At 45.1% G+C, this 26,579-nt stretch overlaps 1 protein-coding gene across 2 annotated transcripts in view; it reads right to left on the reverse strand.

Annotated features, from left to right (window-relative positions):
* Positions 1-26,579, reverse strand: part of gpat2 (glycerol-3-phosphate acyltransferase 2, mitochondrial) — a 43,840-nt gene that overhangs the window by 4,427 nt on the left and 12,834 nt on the right. For both annotated transcript variants that reach the window (XM_041899716.1, XM_041899726.1), the window contains exons 3-14: positions 24,403-24,513; positions 22,554-22,627; positions 22,336-22,446; positions 16,424-16,546; positions 10,200-10,299; positions 7,689-7,822; positions 7,432-7,531; positions 6,327-6,506; positions 3,356-3,457; positions 1,240-1,322; positions 549-667; positions 1-69 (exon numbers count right to left, since the gene is read on the reverse strand). The exon at positions 1-69 is cut by the window's left edge and continues 2 nt beyond it. In XM_041899716.1, coding sequence (XP_041755650.1) covers positions 1-69; positions 549-667; positions 1,240-1,322; positions 3,356-3,457; positions 6,327-6,506; positions 7,432-7,531; positions 7,689-7,822; positions 10,200-10,299; positions 16,424-16,546; positions 22,336-22,446; positions 22,554-22,627; positions 24,403-24,513 — 1,306 coding nt within the window. The remainder of the gene's footprint in view (positions 70-548; positions 668-1,239; positions 1,323-3,355; positions 3,458-6,326; positions 6,507-7,431; positions 7,532-7,688; positions 7,823-10,199; positions 10,300-16,423; positions 16,547-22,335; positions 22,447-22,553; positions 22,628-24,402; positions 24,514-26,579) is intronic.

Genomic DNA, 26,579 nt, shown 5'->3' on the forward strand with positions numbered 1-26,579 from the left:
TGCGGTGTTTGTGCAGTAGAAGACAGGAGACCAGGCTAGTAGACATCACAGCCATGCAGGACATAGTGGCTAAGAAGAGGAAAAACGGCAGGTATATTACATGTTACATAGACTGGAATTGGCATTATAACATGTCAAAGAGATGAAGAGACAGACAGAGGGTGAGATAGAGAGAGAGGAGGGGTTAAACAGTGATATAATATGTCAAATATATGGTGGAAACTCCACAGCCCAGTACTGTATAGCTGATCTGATCCTTCCTGATGTACAAGGGGGAATCAAGAAGAGTCTACAGGTTAGGGGTTAGGACTAGGGGTTGATTTAGGACTGGCAATGGACTCACAGTAGATGAAGGGCAGGGTAGGTGTGTGTGTATGTACTATGTTTGTATGTTTGCATGTATCGCTCTGTGTGTGTGTGTGTGTGTGTGTGTGTACCGTGTTGGTATGTGTATGTATGTATGTATGTATGTATGTATGTATGTATGTATGTGTGTGTGTGTGTGTGTGTGTGTGTGTGTGTGTGTGTGTGTGTGGCGCGCAACTCACAGTAGATGAGGTGCAGGGTGAGGGCGATGCTGAGGTCTCTCTCTGACTGGCAGAGCTCAGGCACATAACGAGGGGGCAGGACCCATGACATCATCCTCTGGCCAAATATCGCATCAGACCTGGAGGGAGGGCAAGGACGCACACACACACACATATCAGTCTAAAGACCTTTCATCAAATCAGCTAATTCAAAACAGGAAATTATCTCAATTAGCGATGCCGGATAGAAAAAGCATAAAACCTAGAGAGTAGAGACTGCAGGGTGTGTGAGCATCAGTTAGGCACTTTGAATGAGTGTGTTTGTGTTTGAGTCAGATCAAAAGTGTGTATGTGTATGTTTGTGTGTGTGTGTGTGTGTGTGTGTCTGCATCCCACCAGGCCCCAGCTTGGTTTGGCCAGCTCTCCTGTTCACTGCTGTGTGTTTACTATTTGAGCTGTGAACAATAGAGACTTTAAACAGACACAATAAACCAAGTAAAGCCAGTAGGATTGACTCAACACAAACTCTTTCTCTCTCTCCATCCATCTTCAGTGCCCACTGCTGATACCCCCTTTCAACTCTTTCTCTCCTTTTCCCATCTTCCTCTCTCCTCCTCCCCCTCTCTTCCTCCCCCTCTGAGTTTCATAAAAAGTGAGCATTGAACAGCAGAGATTGAGATAAGATGTGACGCACGCACGCGCATGCACACACCTCGTGTGTAGAATGGTAGGGAGCAGGAGGTCCTGTAGAGGGCGTCCTCTATCCACACGACACCTCCCTGTGTCACACATCTCCTACGCATGCACACACACACACAGAGAAGAGAGAAAAGTCATGCATGCACACACACACTCAGTCACAACTAGGTCTGTTCATATTAACCGCCACACCGTCGGTCACGAGTCATGACGGCAGTCAAATTCCATGTGGTTAATTAGGCTTCTCCAAGCTCTGATGCTGCTGATGGTCATTAGTAGCCTACCAAACTTGCTAACTGCCTGGTACTCAGCACTCTATTGTCCCTCTAATCACTCTGACATCAATGCAAATCTAATCAAACACTTAATGAGAGCCCATGAGCTCATGTTGCGCAACATTTCTATAGGCTATGCAATTGAGTGAGAAAACAGAGTGATGGCCTCTATTAAAAAGAGGAGGATCCCATCAGAATTCTATAGGCTAGGCCTACTATATTTATTTATCAACTTTCCTAATATTAAGCACATTGTTTCTCTTTAAAACAGGAGTATAGCCTACCTGACTGGCATGAAAATGAACCACGGGAAAATTGTGTTTTCCTGCTAATGGAACATTTGCGCTTATAGCCTACTGCCATTTGCGCATTGCAGCGCTTATAATGTGAAGAAATAGCCTAATAGTTTATCAACATTTTAAGCTAAACGTTCTCATCTGTTTTGTCAGGCTCATTGCTTAAAACAGGTTTTTTGATGCTAGTGGTTGTATTAATTTGGGATCTATCGCATTCCATAACTGTCTCAGGCTATGTTTGGAATATTTTTTTATCGCACAGAATAGAATAGGTCAACTTTTATACTATGGGGGATAATAGATTGACATAGACTAGTGCTTTTGCTGTTCGTTAGGCCTACTCATCTTGTTGGCTGACGGAAAGTAAATGTGGACAGTTCTTCCAATATCTTCAATATGCACCTCGGAATTGGATAAGGACGAGCGCAGTTGCGTCCCCGATGTGTCTGTCTTCACTTGTAGCCTGTGAGAAAGACCCGTACCACGTGACTGAGAGCCATGCGATTGAGAGGTGCTTCGGAGCACGCAGCCGGGAGAAGGGAATTATAATTATTATATTCATCCCAAGGGCACAACGGCCACTGGCTGCTTTTTAGGGGGCATTACGGCCACACAAAGGGGATGCAGTCGGGAAATAGAGGCATTATCAAGTGCTTGTCAAATTGTGAATGAGAGACTGATGAAGTGTGTACAGCCTGCGAAAAAAAGAAAGCAGAGCTCATGCCTTTCATGCAACTTCATAATCATAATTTGTCGTATCATACAGCCTTAGAATGTATAAAACATTAAAAAATATAGCCCAACATTTGTATCACAACTAAAGTTACATAAATCATTCTAAATTAAGCATATAGGAGTACCTGTTTCTTTTTTAACCGCTCAACACAGAATAGCCGCATGTGCGCATTCCCTCAAATCGTTTGGAGAAAATACCCTTTCTATTTTATTCAGCTATGTTCAATTTTATTCTTCATACTATAAAATATTATAAAATAATTCCATGGAATTCTAAGCAAATCTTGTCTGCTAAATTAACTAGTGTAGCCCACAGTCATTTGGCATAACCATATCAGGGTCTAGCATAAGGACAACTCAGAGCATGCTATTCTGTTCTTCTGAAATAGACTACATTTCCTTCATATCATGTTTCTTTAGACCTGTCTAAAATAAATAATGAATTTATTGTGATGGTGTAGGCTGGTGTAGATGGATTTATTAGACTTTTTTAAATGTAGATGTTCCAAAGGTCTGCATCAGTGGCTTGTAGGCTATGTGTGGAAGCCAGGAGATGCTAAATGTGTTTATGTTAATTAACGGTAAATTACCGTGAGACCGGCAGTTATTTGCTTGACAATCACCGGCTGACAAAATTTCATGACCGCCACAGCCCTAGTCACAACTACACTTCAGAAATACTAAGCCTTCAGTGTTTCTTAATCCCTGTCTGTTGGAGAGAGTTCGTTTTAAGCTAAGCAGCACAGTCCTCCATGAAGGAACAACAATAGCATACCAATCAGTTCCTGGTCCGAACAAGTTTGAGAGACTAGGCTGAACATACCTTTAGAGAGAAGGGCTGGGCGAAGTGGATCCTCACACTACCTCTCTGTCGGCTGCCGCATAGCAAGGAGAACACACACCTCAGAGCAGACAGCAGACCAACCTGGGGGATATGGAATACATATCAACACACACACAAGTTATGTTCTTCTATCCACGTGGGGACCTACAATACATTTCCATTCAAAATCCTATTTTCCCTAACCCCTAAACCTTTATCATAACTCTAACCTTAACCCATAACCCAAACCTAACTCCTAACCCCTTACCCTAACCCTAATAGTAACCCTAACACCTAAGCTTAAAATAGCCTTTGTCCTCATGGGGACGTGGGAAGTTCTTAGGATACTTGAGGGAACGATTAGTGAGAGGAGAATGGAAGTACAGATAGAATAGAAGTATAGAATATGCACACGCACACACAGATGAGTTATGATGATGATATCATAATGGGGCTCTCCCATTAAGAGGAAGATTAGGGGAGCAATAACAATAATGAGCAGGCTCTTTTAATGAACAATAGGATGAAATGTGTGTGTGTCAGATTAACAATAAGATGAAGAGGGAACACTAACCCACCCACAACGGAACACCATCACCATCTACAGTGAGGGAAATAAGTATTTGACCCCCTCTCAATCAGAAAGATTTCTGGCTCCCAGGTGTCTTTTATACAGGTAACGAGCTGAGATTAGGAGCACACTCTTAAAGGGAGTGCTCCTAATCTCAGCTTGTTACCTGTATAAAATACACCTGGGAGCCAGAAATCTTTCTGATTGAGAGGGGTCAAATACTTATTTCCCTCATTAAAATGCAAATCAATTTATAACATTTTTGACATGCGTTTTTCTGGATTTTTTTGTTGTTATTCTGTCTCTCACTGTTCAAATAAACCTACCATTAAAATTATAGACTGATCATTTCTAAAATACACCTGTCCACAGAAGCAATCAATCAATCAGATTCCAAACTCTTCACCATGGCCAAGACCAAAGAGCCTGCAAGGTCCCCCTGCTCAAGATAGCACATATACATGACCGTCTGAAGTTTGCCAATGAACATCTGAATGATTCAGAGGAGAACTGGGTGAAATGGAGCTCTTTGGCGTCAACTCAACTCGCCGTGTTTGGAGGAGGAGGAGGAATGCTGCCTATGACCCCAAGAACACCATCCCCACCGTCAAACATGGAGGTGGAAACATTATGCTTTGGGGGTGTTTTTCTGCTAAGGGGACAGGTCAACTTCACCGCATCAAACGGACGATGGACGGGGCCATGTACCGTCAAATCTTGGGTGAGAACCTCCTTCCCTCAGCCAGGGCATTGAAAATGGGTCGTGGATGGATATTCCAGCATGACAATGACCCAAAACACACGGCCAAGGCAACAAAGGAGTCGCTCAAGAAGAAGCACATTAAGGTCCTGGAGTGGCCTAGCCAGTCTCCAGACCTTAATCCCATAGAAAATCTGTGGAGGGAGCTGAAGGTTCGAGTTGCCAAACGTCAGCCTCGAAACCTTGATGACTTGGAGAAGATCTGCAAAGAGGAGTGGGACAAAATCCCTCCTGAGATGTGTGCAAACCTGGTGGCCAACTACAAGAAACGTCTGACCTCTGTGATTGCCAACAAGGGTTTTGCCACCAAGTACTAAGTCATGTTTTGCAGAGGGGTCAAATACTTATTTCCCTCATTAAAATACAAATCCAATTTATAACATTTTTGACATGCGTTTTTCTGGATTTTTTGTTGTTATTCTGTCTCTCACTGTTTAAATAAACCTACCATTACAATTATAGACTGATCATTTCTTTGTCAGTGGGCAAAAGTACAAATTCAGCAGGGGATCAAATACTTTTTTCCCTCACTGTAACAAACAAGTACAGAAGCAACACTTTGGGGGGGCTTCGGAGGGAAACTTTAAGAAGATGAATTTGTGTGTGTGTTATATTGTATATACAGGTAACTGCCAAAATAATGGGAACACTCGAGTAAATGAGGGTTACAAAGTATATTGAAAGCAGGTGCTTCCACACAGGTGTGGTTCCTGAGTTAATTCAGTATCCGATCATGCTTAGGGTCATGTAGAAAAATGCTGGGTAGGCCATTATTTTGGCTACCATGCCTATGCCCCAATTGGATGACAATGCCCCCATCCACAGGGCACGAGTGGTCACTGAATAGTTTGATGAGCATGAAAATGATGTAAACCATATGCCATGGCCGTCTCAGTCACCAGATCTCAACCCAATAGAACACTTATGGGAGATTCAGGAGTGGCGCCTTAGACAGCGTTTTCCACCACCATCAACAAAACAAAGTGAAAGAATGGTGTCGCATCCCTCCAACATAGTTTTAGACACTTGTAGAATATATACCAAGGTGCATTGAAGCTGTTCTGGCTCGTGGTGGCCCAACGCCTTTTTAAAACACTTTATGTTGGTGCTTGTAGGCTATACACTGAGTGTACCAAACATTAGGAACACCTGCTCTTTCCATGGCAGACTGACCAGGTGAATCCAGGTGAAAGCTATGATCCCTTATTGAGGTCACCTGTTAAATCCACTTCAATCAGTGTACATGAAGGGGAGGAGACAGGTTAAAGAAGGATTTTTAAGCCTTGAGACAATTGAGACATGGATTGTGTCTGTGTGCCATTCAGAGGGTGAATGGGCAAGACAAAATATTTAAATGCCTTTGAACGGGGTATGGTAGTAGGTGCCAGGCGCACTGGTTTCATGCTCAACAGTTTCCTGTGTGTATCAAGAATGGTCCACCACCCAAAGGACATCCAGCCAACTTGACACAACTATGGGAAGCATTGGAGTCAACATGGGCCAGCATCCCTGTGGAACGCTTTCGACACCTTGTAGAGTCCATGCCCCGGCGAATTGAAGCTGTTCTGAGGGCAAAAGGGGGTGCAACTCAATATTAGGAAGGTGTTCCTAAGGTTTTGTACACTCAGTGTATACTCTACCGGTGTGCTGGTGTTGGGGGCACAGTCGTAGGAGATGCCCACTGGAACCAGGTGGACGTCGGGCACCGCTCCCTCTCTCACAGACAGTCTGATGCGTGCCAACCATTGCCCTCCTCGACAACTCTCTCCTGACACACACAGACTCAGTACCTGGCCTTCACACAGCAACTCACCAACCAACTACAGACACAAAGAGAGAGAGGGGGAGGGGGGAGCAGTTGGAGAAATAAACATGTTTTGGAATGCAAGAATCTGATAAATTACCCACCACAACATAATGACAACCTCCGATAAGAGGGGTGGGGGACCAGAGAAGGAGAGAGGAGAGGATTGAAAAATAGGAGACCTAGGAGTGGTGAATAGTCGATTCAAGCATCTGTCCCTACTGAGAGGTTGAAAAGGCATGGATGATAAGGAAAGAGGGGAGGATGAACAGAGAAAGAAAGAGTGAGTGAGAGAGAGAGTTATAGCAGGACGGACCAGTGATACTATAGGAAGAGCTGCAGTAGCTAGATGCTTCCAGAGTCTCAAGTTGTGTTTTTGTGTCTCAGAGTGAATTAAATTACTATTGACCAGCAGAAGAGCAGCCCTGTGAAATGAACTCAATAAACTAGCAGGTCTATTAACACTGATGCACAGCCAATAGAAATACACTTACACACACAGCTGCCTCCCTCCCTCTTTCCCTTTCTCTCCTCCCTCTCTCTCCTCTCCAGCCAACACATACGCCACAGTTTCTCTAGTGAGATTCAGACTGGCAGTTAATGGGAATGGAAACAGAGCTGGAGTGGGATGGAGATGGGGCTGGAGTGGGGGATGGAGATGGGGCTGGAGTGGGGGATGGAGATGGGTCTGGAGTGTGGGATGGAGCTGGGGCTGGAGATGAGATGGGGACAGGCTGGGTTCTGATTGAAGTACTGCCATCAGCATGCCGAGAAGAGCAATAAAGATGGCGTGTGTGTGTTTGTGTGTGTGTGTGTGTGTGTGTGTGTATGTGTTTGTGCGTGTGTGTGTGTGTGTGTGTTTGGCCCAAATTCCATTTCTCTCCTTCCACCTGAAGTACGAAGGTCTCTCAAATCCACTTGTTTGATGGAGACAGACTTACGGAGGTCATAACTGATGAGTAGAGGTTGTCGGTCTCTGCTTCCTGTTCTGTGATTGGACCTGGTGGGAGGAGGACCACGCCAAGTCTCTGCAGGACTGACCTATAGGAGCAGGTTATATCAGTCAGGTGACAGGAAGAGAGTAGAGCAGCCAAACTGCCAGAGGTGGCATACCAGGTCGTCTTTTTGTCAATCACTGTTCTAGACGGGGTCCAATCAATGTCTGTCTGTGTGTGTGTGTGTTTGTGTGTGTGTGTACCTGAGCCAGTAGTTGTGTATCTGTAGGTGACAGAGTGTGTAGGGCACTCTCAGGTTGTGACAGAAGAGAACCAGGGGGATGAGAGCATAGTCCACGATACTCTGAGGCACACACACATACACCAGTGAAGCACCCTGAAGAACAAAAGACATGACACACATTCATTCCTCCAATCTCCCTCTATGCACACACACACCTACAGTGGGGAGAACAAGTATTTGATACACTGCCGATTTTGCAGGTTTTCTTACTTACAAAGCATGTAGAGGTCTGTAATTTTTATCATAGGTACACATCAACTGTGAGAGACGGAATCTAAATCAAACATCCAGAAAATCACATTGTATGATTTTTAAGTAATTAATTTGCATTTTATTGCATGACATAAGTATTTGATCACCTACCAACCAGTAAGAATTCCGGCTCTCACAGACCTGTTTGTTTTTCTTTAAGAAGCCCTCCTGTTCTCCACTCATTACCTGTATAAAAGACACCTGTCCACTCACTCAATCAAACAGACTCCAACCTCTCCACAATGGCCAAGACCAGAGAGCTGTGTAAGGACATTAGGGATAAAATTGTAGACCTGCACAAGGCTGGGATGGGCTACAGGACAATAGGCAAGCAGCTTGGTGAGAAGGCAACAACTGTTGCCGCAATTATTAGAAAATGGAAGAAGTTCAAGATGACGGTCAATCACCCTCTGTCTGGGGCTCCATGCAAGATCTCACCTCGTGGGGCATCAATGATCATGAGGACGGTGAGGGATCAGCCCAGAACTACACGGCAGGACCTGGTCAATGACCTGAAGAGAGCTGGGACCACAGTCTCAAAGAAAACCATTAGTAACACACTACGCCGTCATGGATTAAAATCCTGCAGCGCACGCAAGGTCCCCCTGCTCAAGCCAACGCATGTCCAGGCCCGTCTGAAGTTTGCCAATGACCATCTGGATGATCCAGAGGAGGAATGGGAGAAGGTCATGTGGTCTGATGAGACAAAAATAGAGCTTATTGTTCTAAACTCCACTCGCCGTGTTTGGAGGAAGAAGAAGGATGAGTACAACCCCAAGAACACCATCCCAACCGTGAAGCATGGAGGTGGAAACATCATTCTTTGGGGATGCTTTTCTGCAAAGGGGACAGGACGACTGCACCGTATTGAGGGGGAGGATGGATGGGGCCATGTATCGCGAGATCTTGGCCAACAACCCCCTTCCCTCAGTAAGAGCATTGAAGATGGGTCGTGGCTGGGTCTTCCAGCATGACAACGACCCGAAACACACAGCCAGGGCAACTAAGGAGTGGCTCCGTAAGAAGCATCTCAAGGTCCTGGAGTGGCCTAGCCAGTCTCCAGACCTGAACCCAATAGAAAATCTTTGGAGGGAGCTGAAAGTACGTATTGCCCAGCGACAGCCCCGAAACCTGAAGGATCTGGAGAAGGTCTGTATGGAGGAGTGGGCCAAAATCCCTGGTGCAGTGTGTGCAAACCTGGTCAAGACCTACAGGAAACATATGATCTCTGTAATTGCAAACAAAGGTTTCTGTACCAAATATTAAGTTCTGCTTTTCTGATGTATCAAATACTTATGTCATGCAATAAAATGCTAATTAATTACTTAAAAATCATACAATGTGATTTTCAGGATTTTTGTTTTAGATTCCGTCTCTCACAGTTGAAGTGTACCTATGATAAAAATTACAGACCTCTACATGCTTTGTAAGTAGGAAAACCTGCAAAATCGGCAGTGTATCAAATACTTGTTCTCCCCACTGTACATATCTCCTTCCACTCTGATCAAATGTCTGTGTGCGCACCTAGGTGGCGCCAAAGTTTCCTGGGGGGATGCAGGACCTTCATTTGAGGGGTAAAATATCCTTATCCTATATTATTATTATTATCATTATCATCCTTAAATAGCCTATAGGTATACCTCAAATATGTCATGAGTCTTGTTAAACTATGTAGAATTGCAGTAAATTAGCTTCAAAACAACAATTGGTTTTACTATGGTTATAGCGTCATCACTATTGATTTAACATAGAGTCCTAGAAAGACCTTGCCTGACGACTCAAACTGAATTCTTCCGCTGCTCTATGTTCGCTACATACTTCAGTCAGACTGCCATCATTGAAGTCGTTTGTGGTGACATCAAAATGAGGGGTGTTGTACAAAATAAAGTAATCAGTGATTGGATCATCTCTAACCAGAGTATCAACGGCAATTACACATTTTTGAAACGCCGCTTTACCCACGTGTGTTCTGGCTCTGGCCCAATGTATCGGTTTCTAGGACCAATCAGAACGGCTAAAATATGTTTGCGTTCTAGAAATAGTCTGGGAGGTACTAGATCCAGACTCATTGCGGAGAAGAAACTAACGTCCGTGGGCGTGGCGTAGCCATTTAGCCGCAGCAAGGAGTTTGGGGTAGCCAGGCAAAGAAAGACCCTCATACCTATGGGGTACATATGAAAAAGTCTGTATGACAGTGTGTGTGTGTGTTTGTGTGTACCTGCTTTGAGGCTTTGTGCAGGGGAGCCATGTGGTTCAGGTTGACCTGAACACTGCAGAACACTGACCCAAACACCTTCAGCAGCACCCAGCCTACCAGCCTAGAGAGAGAGACAAACACCTTCAGCAACACCAAGCCTACCAGCCTAGAGAGAGAGACAAACACCTTCAGCAACACCAAGCCTACCAGTCTAGAGAGAGAGACAAACACCTTCAGCAACACCAAGCCTACCGGCCTAGAGAGAGAGACAAACACCTTCAGCAACACCCAGCCTACCAGCCTAGAGAGAGAGACAAACACCTTCAGCAACACCAAGCCTACCAGCCTAGAGAGAGAGACAAACACCTTCAGCAACACCAAGCCTACCAGCCTAGAGAGAGAGACAAACACCTTCAGCAACACCCAGCCTACCAGCCTAGAGAGAGACAAACACCTTCAGCAACACCAAGCCTACCAGCCTAGAGAGAGACAAACACCTTCAGCAACATCAAGCCTACCAGCCTAGAGAGAGAGAGACAAACACCTTCAGCAACACCAAGCCTACCAGCCTAGAGAGAAAGACAAACACCTTCAGCAACACCCAGCCTACCAGCCTAGAGAGAGACAAACACCTTCAGCAACACCAAGCCTACCAGCCTAGAGAGAGACAAACACCTTCAGCAACACCAAGCCTACCAGCCTAGAGAGAGAGAGACAAACACCTTCAGCAACACCAAGCCTACCAGCCTAGAGAGAAAGACAAACACCTTCAGCAACACCCAGCCTACCAGCCTAGAGAGAGACAAACACCTTCAGCAACACCAAGCCTACCAGCCTAGAGAGAGACAAACACCTTCAGCAACACCAAGCCTACCAGCCTAGAGAGAGAGAGACAAACACCTTCAGCAACACCAAGCCTACCAGCCTAGAGAGAAAGACAAACACCTTCAGCAACACCCAGCCTACCAGCCTAGAGAGAGACAAACACCTTCAGCAACACCAGGCCTACCAGCCTAGAGAGAGAGACAAACACCTTCAGCAACACCAAGCCTACCAGCCTAGAGAGACAAACACCTTCAGCAACACCAAGCCTACCAGCCTAGAGAGAGAGACAAACACCTTCAGCAACACCCAGCCTACCAGCATAGAGAGAGACAAACACCTTCAGCAACACCAAGCCTACCAGCCTAGAGAGAGAGACAAACACCTTCAGCAACACCCAGCCTACCAGCATAGAGAGAGACAAACACCTTCAGCAACACCAAGCCTACCAGCCTAGAGAGAGAGACAAACACCTTCAGCAACACCAAGCCTACCAGCCTAGAGAGAGAGACAAACACCTTCAGCAACACCAAGCCTACCAGCCTAGAGAGAGAGACAAACACCTTCAGCAACACCAAGCCTACCAGTCTAGAGAGAGAGACAAACACCTTCAGCAACACCAAGCCTACAGGCCTAGAGAGAGAGACAAACACCTTCAGCAACACCCAGCCTACCAGCCTAGAGAGAGAGACAAACACCTTCAGCAACACCAAGCCTACCAGCCTAGAGAGAGAGACAAACACCTTCAGGAACACCAAGCCTACCAGCCTAGAGAGAGAGACAAACACCTTAAGCAACACCAAGCCTACCAGCCTAGAGAGCGAGACAAACACCTTCAGCAACACCAAGCCTACCAGCCTAGAGAGAGACAAACACCTTCAGCAACACCAAGCCTACCAGCCTACAGAGAGACAAACACCTTCTGCAACACCAAGCTTACCAGTCTAGAGAGAGAGACAAACACCTTCAGCAACACCAGGCCTACCAGCCTAGAGAGAGAGACAAACACCTTCAGCAACACCCAGCCTACCAGCCTAGAGAGAGACAAACACCTTCAGCAACACCAAGCCTACCAGCCTAGAGAGAGACAAACACCTTCAGCAACACCAAGCCTACCAGCCTAGAGAGAGAGAGACAAACACCTTCAGCAACACCAAGCCTACCAGCCTAGAGAGAGAGACAAACACCTTCAGCAACACCAAGCCTACCAGCCTAGAGAGAGAGACAAACACCTTCAGCAACACCCAGCCTACCAGCCTAGAGAGAGAGAGACAAACACCTTCAGCAACACCAAGCCTACCAGCCTAGAGAGAAAGACAAACACCTTCAGCAACACCCAGCCTACCAGCCTAGAGAGAGACAAACACCTTCAGCAACACCAAGCCTACCAGCCTAGAGAGAGACAAACACCTTCAGCAACACCAAGCCTACCAGCCTAGAGAGAGAGAGACAAACACCTTCAGCAACACCAAGCCTACCAGCCTAGAGAGAAAGACAAACACCTTCAGCAACACCCAGCCTACCAGCCTAGAGAGAGACAAACACCTTCAGCAACACCAAGCCTACCAGCCTAGAGAGAGACAAACACCTTCAGCAACACCAAGCCTACCAGCCTAGAGAGAGAGAGACAAACACCTTCAGCAACACCAAGCCTACCAGCCTAGAGAGAAAGACAAACACCTTCAGCAACACCCAGCCTACCAGCCTAGAGAGAGACAAACACCTTCAGCAACACCAGGCCTACCAGCCTAGAGAGAGAGACAAACACCTTCAGCAACACCAAGCCTACCAGCCTAGAGAGACAAACACCTTCAGCAACACCAAGCCTACCAGCCTAGAGAGAGAGACAAACACCTTCAGCAACACCCAGCCTACCAGCATAGAGAGAGACAAACACCTTCAGCAACACCAAGCCTACCAGCCTAGAGAGAGAGACAAACACCTTCAGCAACACCCAGCCTACCAGCATAGAGAGAGACAAACACCTTCAGCAACACCAAGCCTACCAGCCTAGAGAGAGAGACAAACACCTTCAGCAACACCAAGCCTACCAGCCTAGAGAGAGAGACAAACACCTTCAGCAACACCAAGCCTACCAGCCTAGAGAGAGAGACAAACACCTTCAGCAACACCAAGCCTACCAGTCTAGAGAGAGAGACAAACACCTTCAGCAACACCAAGCCTACAGGCCTAGAGAGAGAGACAAACACCTTCAGCAACACCCAGCCTACCAGCCTAGAGAGAGAGACAAACACCTTCAGCAACACCAAGCCTACCAGCCTAGAGAGAGAGAGAGACAAACACCTTCAGGAACACCAAGCCTACCAGCCTAGAGAGAGAGACAAACACCTTAAGCAACACCAAGCCTACCAGCCTAGAGAGAGAGACAAACACCTTCAGCAACACCAAGCCTACCAGCCTAGAGAGAGACAAACACCTTCAGCAACACCAAGCCTACCAGCCTACAGAGAGACAAACACCTTCTGCAACACCAAGCTTACCAGTCTAGAGAGAGAGACAAACACCTTCAGCAACACCAGGCCTACCAGCCTAGAGAGAGAGACAAACACCTTCAGCAACACCCAGCCTACCAGCCTAGAGAGAGACAAACACCTTCAGCAACACCAAGCCTACCAGCCTAGAGAGAGACAAACACCTTCAGCAACACCAAGCCTACCAGCCTAGAGAGAGAGAGACAAACACCTTCAGCAACACCAAGCCTACCAGCCTAGAGAGAGAGACAAACACCTTCAGCAACACCAAGCCTACCAGCCTAGAGAGAGAGACAAACACCTTCAGCAACACCCAGCCTACCAGCCTAGAGAGAGACAAACACCTTCAGCAACACCAGGCCTACCAGCCTAGAGAGAGAGACAAACACCTTCAGCAACACCAAGCCTACCAGCCTAGAGAGAGAGACAAACACCTTCAGCAACACCAAGCCTACCAGCCTAGAGAGAGAGACAAACACCTTCAGCAACACCCAGCCTACCAGCCTAGAGAGAGACAAACACCTTCAGCAACACCAAGCCTACCAGCCTAGAGAGAGAGACAAACACCTTCAGCAACACCAAGCCTACCAGCCTAGAGAGAGAGACAAACACCTTCAGCAACACCAAGCCTACCAGCCTAGAGAGAGACAAACACCTTCAGCAACACCAAGCCTACCAGCCTAGAGAGAGAGACAAACACCTTCAGCAACACCAAGCCTACCAGCCTAGAGAGAGAGACAAACACACCTTCAGCAACACCAAGACTACCAGCCTAGAGAGAGAGACAAACACCTTCAGCAACACCAAGCCTACCAGCCTAGAGAGAGAGACAAACACCTTCAGCAACACCAAGTCTACCAGCCTAGAGAGAGACAAACACCTTCAGCAACACCAAGCCTACCAGCCTAGAGAGAGAGACAAACACCTTCAGCAACACCCAGCCTACCAGTCTAGAGAGAGACAAACACCTTCAGCAACACCCAGCCTACCAGTCTAGAGAGAGACAAACACCTTCAGCAACACCAAGCCTACCAGCCTAGAGAGAGACAAACACCTTCAGCAACACCAGGCCTACCAGCCTAGAGAGAGAGACAAACACCTTCAGCAACACCAAGCCTACCAGCCTAGAGAGAGACAAACACCTTCAGCAACACCAAGCCTACCAGCCTAGAGAGAGAGACAAACACCTTCAGCAACACCCAGCCTACCAGCCTAGAGAGAGACAAACACCTTCAGCAACACCAAGCCTACCAGCCTAGAGAGAGACAAACACCTTCAGCAACACCAAGCCTACCAGCCTAGAGAGAGACAAACACCTTCAGCAACACCAAGCCTACCAGCCTAGAGAGAGAGACAAACACCTTCAGCAACACCCAGCCTACCAGTCTAGAGAGAGACAAACACCTTCAGCAACACCCAGCCTACCAGTCTAGAGAGAGACAAACACCTTCAGCAACACCAAGCCTACCAGCCTAGAGAGAGACAAACACCTTCAGCAACACCAGGCCTACCAGCCTAGAGAGAGAGACAAACACCTTCAGCAACACCAAGCCTACCAGCCTAGAGAGAGACAAACACCTTCAGCAACACCAAGCCTACCAGCCTAGAGAGAGAGACAAACCATAAAAACACATAGCTCCATGTGAGCTCAATCAATCAATTATTAATTTATTTTATAAAGCCCTTTCAAACTCAGCAGTTGTCACAAAGTGCTTTACAGAGCTTTACAGAGCTCTCAGGAGTGCTCTAATTCTAAAGATAGTTTTTCTGAGGGAAAGATAGAGGTTAGATAGAGGAGAAACAGGCAGCAGGCCAGACATGAGAAAGAGTGGGGTAAAGCCATTTGAATGCAATCACTTTTTGACAGCACCCCTTTTGATTTAAACGAAACACTCCATACATATTTTCCATTGTAGAAGTGCTCAAAGTGACTTTTTGGACCTGAATAATAATAGACTTTAAAGGTAAAATGTAAATCCTTTGTAAAACACAAAAAAATTATTCAAGAAATTATAAAATAGTTAGACAACCCTATTTGTAAGCTTTTAAATGACATCAAAAAGTCACTTTTTGAGCACTTCTACAATGGACAAACATGGAAAGTTTGTTTTAATAATAACAATAATAATATGCCATTTAGCAGACGCTTTTATCCAAAGTGACTTACAGTCATGCGTGCATACATTTTTACGTATGGGTGGTCCTGGGGATCGAACCCACTACCCTGGCGTTACAAGCGCCATGCTCTACCAATTGAGCTACAGAGGACCACTCTGTAGGGATGCTGTCAAAAAGTAATTGAATTCAAATGGACTTACCCAGAGGAAAGAGGGATAGAGATGAAATGAGATTGAGGGACAGAGGGAGGGAGCACAGGAGAGATTGAGGGAGGGACAGAAAGCGTGAGAGAAAAGATAAAGATAAGAGACGGTCAGATGACACTGTCTGGAAATTAGATGGAAAGAAGGAGCGATGGAGCAATGGGAAGAGGGAGGGTGTGGGTGACAGCTGTAGAGGGAGATGGAGGGAATAAAGGGGCGGTAAGGGGGAGAGAGAGAGAGAGAGAGAGAGAGAGAAAGAGAGAGAGGTTTGGTGGAGAGAAGTGGACAGATTCTAAAGACAACCACAATAGAATTCCAATGTATCTACTGAGGATGGAATTGAAAAGAGAATTTTCAATTCCATCCAGGCCTACATTATATTCCACCATCTATGGAATCTGAAAGGCAGTGGAATTCAGAAGGCAGGTCAAATTAGTTCCAAGACAGGATTCCAATGACAATGGTATTCCAAAAACAAATTCCAAGATTGATGGAAGAACAGACAGAGTGCATCCCAAATGGCACCCTATTCCCTATATTGCACTACTTTTGATAGAGCCCTATAGGCCATTTGGGACGCATCCACAGACGGACAGACAGACAGACCCACCGTAGGAGCTGTGGAGAGATGCAGGTGTTGATGAGGGGGAGGTAGGGGGTGAGGCGGGTGAGTGAACCCCGGGTGTCTCCCCCCACTGGTGCTATGTGTGGTGAGGAGAGAGCCTTCTGCACCCTGAAACACACACACATACAGTCACAAGTTGGGAGAGGAAACACAGGACAAAGCAGCCATTTTACTTAACACACGCGCACGCACAAACACGCATGCATGCACTCATACAAACACACACACCCACTTGAGGTGAGCTTGGGTGAGATCCCAGCCATCAAGGACGTACATGCAAGGGGGTGTCTGAGAAAGGCCCGAAAATGGCCAAAGACTCCAGCCACCCGAGACATGGACTGTTCTCCATGCTCCCGTCCGGCAGACGGTACCGGTGCATCAAAGCTCAGACCGACAGACTCCTAAACAGTTTCTATCCCCTGGCCATAAGACTGTTAAAAGGCTAACAACTACTGCTCCCCCTCACACCTACGCTGCTGCTAAAATCATTATTGATTAGACTTATTATTACCACTACGCTGCTGTTCATTGATTATTGATTGTCATTATCTATCTATTTTATCCTGCTATTGGTCACTATTACTCCCGTTTACATTTATACACTCACCGGAGAGATTATTAGGTACACCCATCTAGTACTGGGTCAGACCCCCTTTGCCTCCAGAACAGCCTGAATTCTTCGGGACATGGATTCTACAAGGTGTCGGAAACGGTCGTTGCTCAATTGGTATCAAGGGACCTAATGTGTGCCATGAAAACATTCCCCACACAAGTACACTACCGCTACCAGCCTGTACCAAGCAGGATGGGTCCATGGACTCATGCTGCTTACGCCAAATCCTGACTCTGTCATCAACATGACGCAACAGGAAACAGGATTCGTCCGACTAGGCAATGTTTTTCCTCTCCTCAATTGTCCAGTGTTGGTGATCGTGTGCTCACCGGAGCCGCTTCTTCTAGTTTTTAGCTGATAGGAGTGGAACCCGGTGCTGCAATAGCCCATCCATGGCAAGAATCAACAAGTTGTGCATTACGAGATGCCGTTCTGCACACCACTCTTGTACTGCGAAGTTATCTGTCTGTTTGTGACACGCCTGTTAGCTTGTACGATTCTTGCCATGCTCCTTCAACCTTTCTCATCAACGAGCTGTTTTCTCCCACAGGACTGCCGCTGACTGGATGTTTTTTGTTTGTCGCACCATTCTTGGTAAACCCTAGACACTGACATGCGTGAAAAGCCAAGGAGGCCGGCCGTTTCTGAGTTACTGGATCTGTCGTGCCTGGCACTGACGATCATACCACGCTCAAAGTCTCTTAGGTCACTCGTTTTGCCCATTCTAACATTCAGTCGAACAGTAACTGAATGCCTCGATACCTGTCTGCCTGCTTTATATAGCAAGCCACAGCCACGTGACTCACTGTCCGTAGGAGCGAACCATTTTCGTGAACAGGGTGGTGTACCTAATAAACTGGCCTGTGAGTGTATATCTGCTGGCCTCAGTGGTTTCCAATTCATGTGGCCTTGTTTTTTCCCTATAAAGAGAGAGCGAGAGAGCGAGAGAGAGAGAGAGAGAGAGAGAGAGAGAGAGAGAGAGAGAGAGAGAGAGAGAGAGAGAGAGAGAGAGAGAGAGAGAGAGAGAGAGAGAGAGAGAGAGAGAGAGAGAGAGAGAGAGAGAGAGAGAGAGAGAGAGTGTGTGTGTGTGTGTGTGTGTGTTTTGGCACATAGCTAGTATAAGGCTGGCCACGTGACTCACTGTCTGTAGGAGCGATCCATTTTCATTATACAGTGGGGAGAACAAGTATTTGATACACTGCCGATTTTGCAGGTTTTCCTACTTACAAAGCATGTAGAGGTCTGTCATTTTTATCATAGGTACACTTCAACTGTGAGAAACGGAATCTAAAACTAAAATCCAGAAAATCACATTGTATGATTTTTAAGTAATTAATTTGCATTTTATTGCATGACATAAGTATTTGATACATTAGAAAAGCAGAACTTAATATTTGGTACAGAAACCTTTGTTTGCAATTACAGAGATCATACGTTTCCTGTAGGTCTTGACCAGGTTTGCACACACTGCAGCAGGGATTTTGGCCCACTCCTCCATACAGACCTTCTCCAGATCCTTCAGGTTTCAGGGCTGTCGCTGGGCAATACGGACATTCAGCTCCCTCCAAAGATGTTCTATTGGGTTCAGGTCTGGAGACTGGCTAGGCCACTCCAGGACCTTGAGATGCTTCTTACGGAGCCACTCCTTAGTTGCCCTGGCTGTGTGCTTCGGTTGTCATGCTGGAAGACCCAGCCACGACCCATCTTCAATGCTCTTACTGAGGGAAGGAGGTTGTTGGCCAAGATCTCGCGATACATGGCCCCATCCATCCTCCCCTCAATACGGTGCAGTCATCCTGTCCCCTTTGCAGAAAAGCATCCCCAAAGAATGATGTTTCCACCTCCATGCTTCACGGTTGGGATGGTGTTCTTGGGGTTGTACTCATCCTTCTTCTTCCTCCAAACACGGCGAGTGGAGTTTAGACCACATGACCTTCTCCCATTCCTCCTCTGGATCATCCAGATGGTCATTGGCAAACTTCAGACGGGCCTGGACATGCGCTGGCTTGAGCAGGGGGACCTTGCGTGCGCTGCAGGATTTTAATCCATGACGGCGTAGTATGTTACTAATGGTTTTCTTTGAGACTGTGGTCCCAGCTCTCTTCAGGTCATTGACCAGGTCCTGCCGTGTAGTTCTGGGCTGATCCCTCACCGTCCTCATGATCATTGATGCCCCACGAGGTGAGATCTTGCATGGAGCCCCAGACCGAGGGTGATTGACCGTCATCTTGAACTTCTTCCATTTTCTAATAATTGCGCCAACAGTTGTTGCCTTCTCACCAAGCTGCTTGCCTATTGTCCTGTAGCCCATCCCAGCCTTGTGCAGGTCTACAATTTTATCCCTGATGTCCTTACACAGCTCTCTGGTCTTGGCCATTGTGGAGAGGTTGGAGTCGGTTTGATTGAGTGTGTGGACAGGTGTCTTTTATACAGGTAAGGAGTTCAAACAGGTGCAGTTAATACAGGTAATGAGTGGAGAACAGGAGGGCTTTTTAAAGAAAAACTAACAGGTCTGTGAGAGCCGGAATTCTTCCTCGTTGGTAGGTGATCAAATACTATGTCATGCAATAAAATGCAAATGAATTACTTAAAAATCATACAATGTGATTTTCTGGATTTTTGTTTTAGATTCCGTCTCTCACAGTTGATGTGTACCTATGATAAAAATTACAGACCTCTACATGCTTTGTAAGTAGGAAAACCTGCAAAATCGGCAGTGTATCAAATACTTGTTCTCCCCACTGTATGTCTGTAGGAGCGATCCATTTTCATTATACACTACCGGTCCAAAGTTTTAGAACACCTACTCATTCAAGGGTTTTTCTTTATTTTTACTATTTTCTACATTGTAGAATAATAGTGAAGACATCAAAACTATGAAATAACACATATTGAATAATGTAGTAACCAAAGAAGTGTTAAACAAATCAAAATATATTTGATATTTGATATTCTTCAAATAGCCACCCTTTGCCTTGATGACAGCTTTGCACACTCTTGTCATTCTCTCAACCAGCTTCACCTGGAATGCTTTTCCAACAGTCTTGAAGGACTTCCCACATATGCTGAGCACTTGTTGGCTGCTTTTCCTTCACTCTGCCGTCCGACTCATCCCAAACCATCTCAATTTGGTTGAGGTCGGGGGATTGTGGAGGCCAGGTCATCTGATGCAGCACTCAATCACTCTCCTTCTTGGTAAAATAGCCCTTACACAACCTGGAGGTGTATTGGGTCATTGTCCTGTTGAAAAACAAATGATAGTCCCACTAAGCCCAAACCAGATGGGATGGCGTATCGCTGCAGAATGCTGTGGTAGCCATGCTGGTTAAGTGTACCTTGAATTCTAAATAAATCACAGACATTGTCACCAGCAAAGCACCCCCACACCATAACACCTCCTCCTCCAAGCTTTACGGTGGGAAATACACATGCGGCGATAATCCGTTCACCCACACCGCGTCTCACAAAGACATGGCGGTTGGAACCAAAAATCAAAAATGTGGCCTCTATGAAGCATTTATTTGGGCTGCAATTTCTGAGGCTGGTAACTCTAATGAACTTATCCTCTGCAGCAGAGGTAACTCTGGGTCTTCCATTCCTGTGGCGGTCCTCATGAGAGCCAGTTTCATCATAGCGCTTGATGGTTTTTGCGACTGCACTTAAAGAAACTTTAAAAGTTCTTGAAATGTTCCGTATTGACTGACCTTCATGTCTTAAAGTAATGATGGACTGTCGTTTCTCTTTGCTCATTTGAGCTGTTCTTGCCATAATATGGACTTGGTCTTTTACCAAATAGGGCTATCTTCTGTATACCCCCCCCCCCCCCACCCCCTCCCTACCTTGTCACAACACAACTGATTGGCTCAAACGCATTAAGAAGGAAAGAAATTCCACAAATTAACTTTTAAGAAGGAACACCTGTTAACCTCTTAAGGATCGAACCCTATTTTTCAATTTTCGCCTAAAATGACATACCCAAATCTAACTGCCTGTAGCTCAGGACCTGAAGCAAGGACATGCATATTCTTGATACCATTTGAAAGAAAACACTTTGAAGTTTGTGGAAATGTGAAATTAATGTAGGAGAATATAACACATTAGATCTGGTAAAAGATAATACAAACAAAAAAACATGCGTTTAGATTTAGATTTTGGCCAATAGATGGCAGCAGTGTGTGTGCAAAGTCTCAGAATGATCCAGTGAAGCATTGCAATACTGGACAACTTCGTATCAAGTCTGCCAAAATGTGCAGAATTGGTCAATTGATACATTTTCAAGTACATAACTATAGAGAACATACAAAAATGATATGGTAATACAAAATGTAAGTTTACACACTCCCAGGAATGTCATACATGATGGATCATTAGCTTACACACTAACTTTCACACATCTAGATGGCCAGGCGGGGTGGGTGTGGAGCCAGAGACAGCAGGGGTTCAAACTGTAGAACCCAGTTCCTACATTTGAATATAAAAATTGATTTTATCAAACAAAACTATGCTACATTTTATGTCTGGGACCCTTAGGATGACAAATCAGAGCAAGATTACTGAATGTAAGTACATTATTTACCTTCAGATGTAAATGTATCAAACCAGTTGCCGTGCTAAGTTTTTTGTTGTTGTGCACTCTCCTCAAACAATAGCATGGTATTTTTTCACTGTAATAGCTACTGTAAATTGGACAGTGCAGTTAGATTTACAAGAATTTAAGCTTTCTGCCATATAAGACATGTCTATGTCCTGGAAAGTTTGCTGTTACTTACAACAGTCATGCTAATCACATTAGCGCACGTTAGCTCAACCGTCCCGTATACGGGACACCGATCCCGTAGAGGTTAATTTAAATGCATCCCAGGTGACTACCTCATGAAGCTTGTTGAGAGAATGCCAAGAGTGTGCAAAGCTGTCATCAAGGCAAAGGGTGGCTATTTGAAGTATCTCAAATATAAAATATAATTTGATTTTTCTTAACACTTTTTTGGTTACTACATGATTCCATATGTGTTATTTCATCGTTTTGATGTCTTCATTATTATTCTACAGTGTAGAAAATTGTAAAATAAAGAAAAACCCTTGAAAGAGTAGGTGTTCTAAAATTTTGGACCGGTAGTGTATGTCTGTAGGAGCGATCTATTTTCGTTATGTGTCTGTAGGAGCGATCAATTTTAGTTATACTATTTTTGATATTGATTACTGCACTGTTGGGTAGAGCTTGCAAGTTAAGCATTTAACTGTACTTATGCATGTGACAATAAAACACTCACACACACACAGGTACCTGTTGCTTTGGGAGACTCGCTCCACTCTGTCAGTAGCAGGACTAGGGTAGACCCTGCAGCCTCTGACCAACAGCACACAGCACACTCTCCTCACCAGCCAACCACGATACCTACAAGACTCAGGAAAAATCACATCATCGTGTGTTTGCATGCAGTGTAAGGCCATGGAGGTCTGTGTGTGTGTGTATTTGAGAGTGTGTGTGTGTGTTCTGTCTACCTGGTGTGGGTCTCATTGACACTCAGTAGATTCTGGAAGCCCAGAGAGGGTATGGTCTGTCCCAGCTTCTTGCCCTGAAACGCAAGCGAGCGCACACACACACACACGACACACAGATACACAACACACAACCTAGTTGGTTAGACCAGTCCAAAGACTACTACACACTGCCAGTACCACACCTCATCATAATGGCTGGAATTGAGTGATGGAATGGTATGAAACACATGTTTGATGTGATTGATACCATTCCATTCATTTTGTTCCAGCCATTACTATGAAGCCATCCTCTGATTTAAAGTGCCTCCAGCCACCACTGCTGCAGAGATTGACTGATGTGAACAGTGAATGTCCTCTAAGGACGTTATTTAATTGGGCCATTTATTAGGACATGACTGGGTTTGCTAAATGTGCTTTGTGTGTCAGGTCAACCTTATCTCTATGGGTACACCTCAATAGCCTCTCTCTATAGACCCTTTTCCAGTACACGATACACTGAAGTCACGGACAGATGCGCACGACTCTTGGCGGCAGTAAGAAAGCCATCGCCATCTGCGCCCATTCAACATTTAGATTCTTATTATTATTATTATTTCTAAACAAAATAACTCATACATTTACAATGATGTTTTGAATCTTGCTTGAACAGTCGCTAAGATTATATTTGGTTGTGATCTTTGCAAAATAATTATTTTGTATGCAGCAGTTGTTAGCTAGAATGCTAATACTCATTCTTATAGGCTGTAGCAAAAGCTAGCCAAAGAGCAATTTTACTGGTTGAAGTTGAAGTGTTTTTTAAGTATAATGTAGTTGATTTGCAATGATGACACACACATTATATTAAACAGGACTCATACATTCTTCCAATTATAATCCAAAAGTAGTGCTAAATGCACTCAAGCAACATGTAAATAGAGGCGTTTTTGCTGGCATTCTATAAGAACGCCTTGTGTTCTGCCACCAACCTGCGTGCATCGCCCTCGTGCGGCAATGTTTGCAAACACAGAAAGGGGTGTATAGGTACATCTCAATAGTCTCTCTCTATGGGTACATCTCAATAGTCTCTCTCTATGGGTGCATTTCAATAGTCTGAAGTGGCGTTCTCTCCTTTATCTGCATTAGTCTGAAAACAGTAAACAGGTGTCAAAATGGAGGAACACAAGGAAAAGGAAGACACTATTGAGATGCAATCTACTTTATAAACCCAGTGGTTTGAGCCCTGAATGCTGATTGGCTGAAAGCCGTGGTATATCAGACCGTATACCATGGGTATGACAAAAAAGTACTATTTACTGTTCTAATTACATTGGTAACCAGTTTATAATAGCAATAAGGCACTTCAGGGGTTTGTGGTATATGGCCAATATACCACGGCTAAGGGCTGTATCCAGGCACTCCGCCTTGCGTCGTGCTTAAGAACAGCCCTTAGCTGTGGTATATTGGACTTATTGCTTAATTATACAACAGGTGGTTTGGAATTCCCATTGTTAGAGCCTATCCTGCCCATGATATACGAGACAACCACAGGAGGTTGGTGGCACCTTAATTGGGGAGAAGGGGCTCGTGGTAATGACTGGAGCGGTATCAGTGGAATGGTGTCAAACACATCAAACAAATGGTTTCCAGGTGTTTGATGCCATGCCATTTGCTCCGTTCCGGCCATTATTATGACCCGTTCTCCCCTCAGCAGCCTCCACTGGAGACAACATACACATGGCCTGTACATTCATAAAAAGTGTCATTGTTTACGTCGTTACCTAGCAACGCACTACTACTACTACTCCTCGGGTCTTATTGCTTAATTACCCACCTCGCCTCTCTCTCCGTCTTCCTCCCTCCCCCTACTTACCAGGCTGTCAGGGGTACACTGGTGGCAGCATTGTCCTACTGATGGTCGGAATTTGCCGAGGCAGGGAGCTACAGTCTTCAGCTTCTTCTTGATCTTCGACCCCCACGACAACTAACAGGGAGAGAAAGCAGGGATATGGCATTAACTCATATATACACACACACAAGCATACACAGACACACAAAAACTCTCACACACACACACAATCACAATGTAAATTGACGACAGCATCAACTCTGAGTCGACATGCTTCATATTAGGTATTGTTCTTACATCGTCCGGCACGCACACATGATCATAAACAAGTCATTAACATGTCAACATGTCTAACACAAACAGGATTGTCACAGTAGAAACTAATATAGGACTTTTGAGCGGTGACTTTCAAACTAGCTAAGTGGCAGTAGAATGTGTTTACATGACATCCCTATTTTCAGTGAGACCAAATCAATTATTATTCTGTCTACTCCAAACACACAAGTATTGTGCTGTGTGTGTGTGTGTGTGTGTGTGTGTGTGTGTGTATGTTTGCATGTGTAACAGAGAGCCAAACTGGAGACAAAGGCATTGATTGGCTTGCTTGTCACTCACCTGCTTCTCTCTATCTGCTCTATGTGCGTGTCTATTCCTCAGTCAGTTTAAAAAATATATAATTTAGCCGTGATGGCGAGCGGGGATTCAGACTCATACCCTGATGTGTCTTCTGTTGTTAGATTTGTACATTTGTTACATTAGAGCAGGGCGCAAAGCGAGCAATGTTGATACATTGTATCATTTCATCACATGTTATAACCAAAAGCACAGACCAGTCTGAGTAGACTTTGCAAGGTCACTGTCATGCAGCCTCTGAGTGTCAGAGAGGCATGCTTGCAGCTTTACAGCAAAGAAAACGTCTTGTCTCTAGACTAAACGGTTCAAAACTATTACCCATATTACAGGAGATGCCTTTTTTTCTTTCTATCGGGATTCACGCACATTTTATATCATTTCACAAACCATGTCGCAGGGCGTTTTAAACTAATCCCGGGTCGCTAATTATTGGTTTGATAACAAACAATGTTGTTCAATCATGTTACCTAGCTAGCTAACAACCTGGTAACTTGATTGGCACAGGAAGAAAGGAAAGGGTCTGCTTCTCATGAGATGTGCTTCAAAAGGTAGGATTCAAATATGCCTAATGGAAGCCTAAACTATATCAAAAATCTATTTATTTCTGGTGCTCCTTAAATTCTGTTTGGTGCCTAACCTTTTAAAAGTTGGGAGCAGTGTGTGTATGTGTGTTTGTGGGAGAGAGAGAGTGGTGTGTGTGTATTTATGAGAGTGAGGGAGACAGAGAGTGTGTGAGGAAGGGAGGGAGACTGTGTGTCTGTGTTAACTGAAGTGTTTTCCCCTTACTGACACAATGACATGCAGATCCTCATGCATGTATATCACAGGAGGTTGGTGGCACCTTAATTGGGGAGGACGGGCTCGTGGTAATGGCTGGAGCGGAATAGGTGGAATGGTATCAAACGCATGGCTTCCATGTGTTTGATGCCATTCCATTTGCGCCGTTCCAGCCATCATTATGACCCATCCTCCCTTCAGCAGCCTCCACTGATGTATATTCTTTCCTCCCATTCCTCCAGCCAAATCACAGGTAGGCCTTTGCAAATATTAGCAAATCAGCCATTCTATGCAGTATTCTATTATACACTGAACAGTGTGAAGTTAAATTCAATGTGTTGTATTGAGTAAAAGTGTGAATTTCAGTGACAGGTTTTTGGAGAACGTTTAGAAAATGTGAACAAGCTTCCGGGGGTCGGGGCACACAGGATGCTAGGCCACTGATTCTTTTCCACCGTGGTATCGCGATACTAGTCAGTATCGTATTATGTATTACAAATTAAAAACAGAAATACCTTATTTACATAAGTATTCAGACCCTTTGCTATGAGACTCGAAATTGAGCTCAGGTGCATCCTGTTTCCATTGATCATCCTTGAGATGCTTCTACAACTTGATTGGAGTCCACATGTGGTCAATTTAATTGATTGGACATGATTTGGAAAGGTACACACCTGTCTATATAAGGTCCCACAGTTGACAGTGCATGACAAACCAAAAACAGGTTTTCAGACATTTTAGCAAATGTTAAAAAAAAACTACTGAAATATAACATTTGCATAAGTATTCAG

This window comes from Coregonus clupeaformis, chromosome 18, assembly GCF_020615455.1.
Source record: "Coregonus clupeaformis isolate EN_2021a chromosome 18, ASM2061545v1, whole genome shotgun sequence".
NCBI lineage: Eukaryota > Metazoa > Chordata > Actinopteri > Salmoniformes > Salmonidae > Coregonus > Coregonus clupeaformis.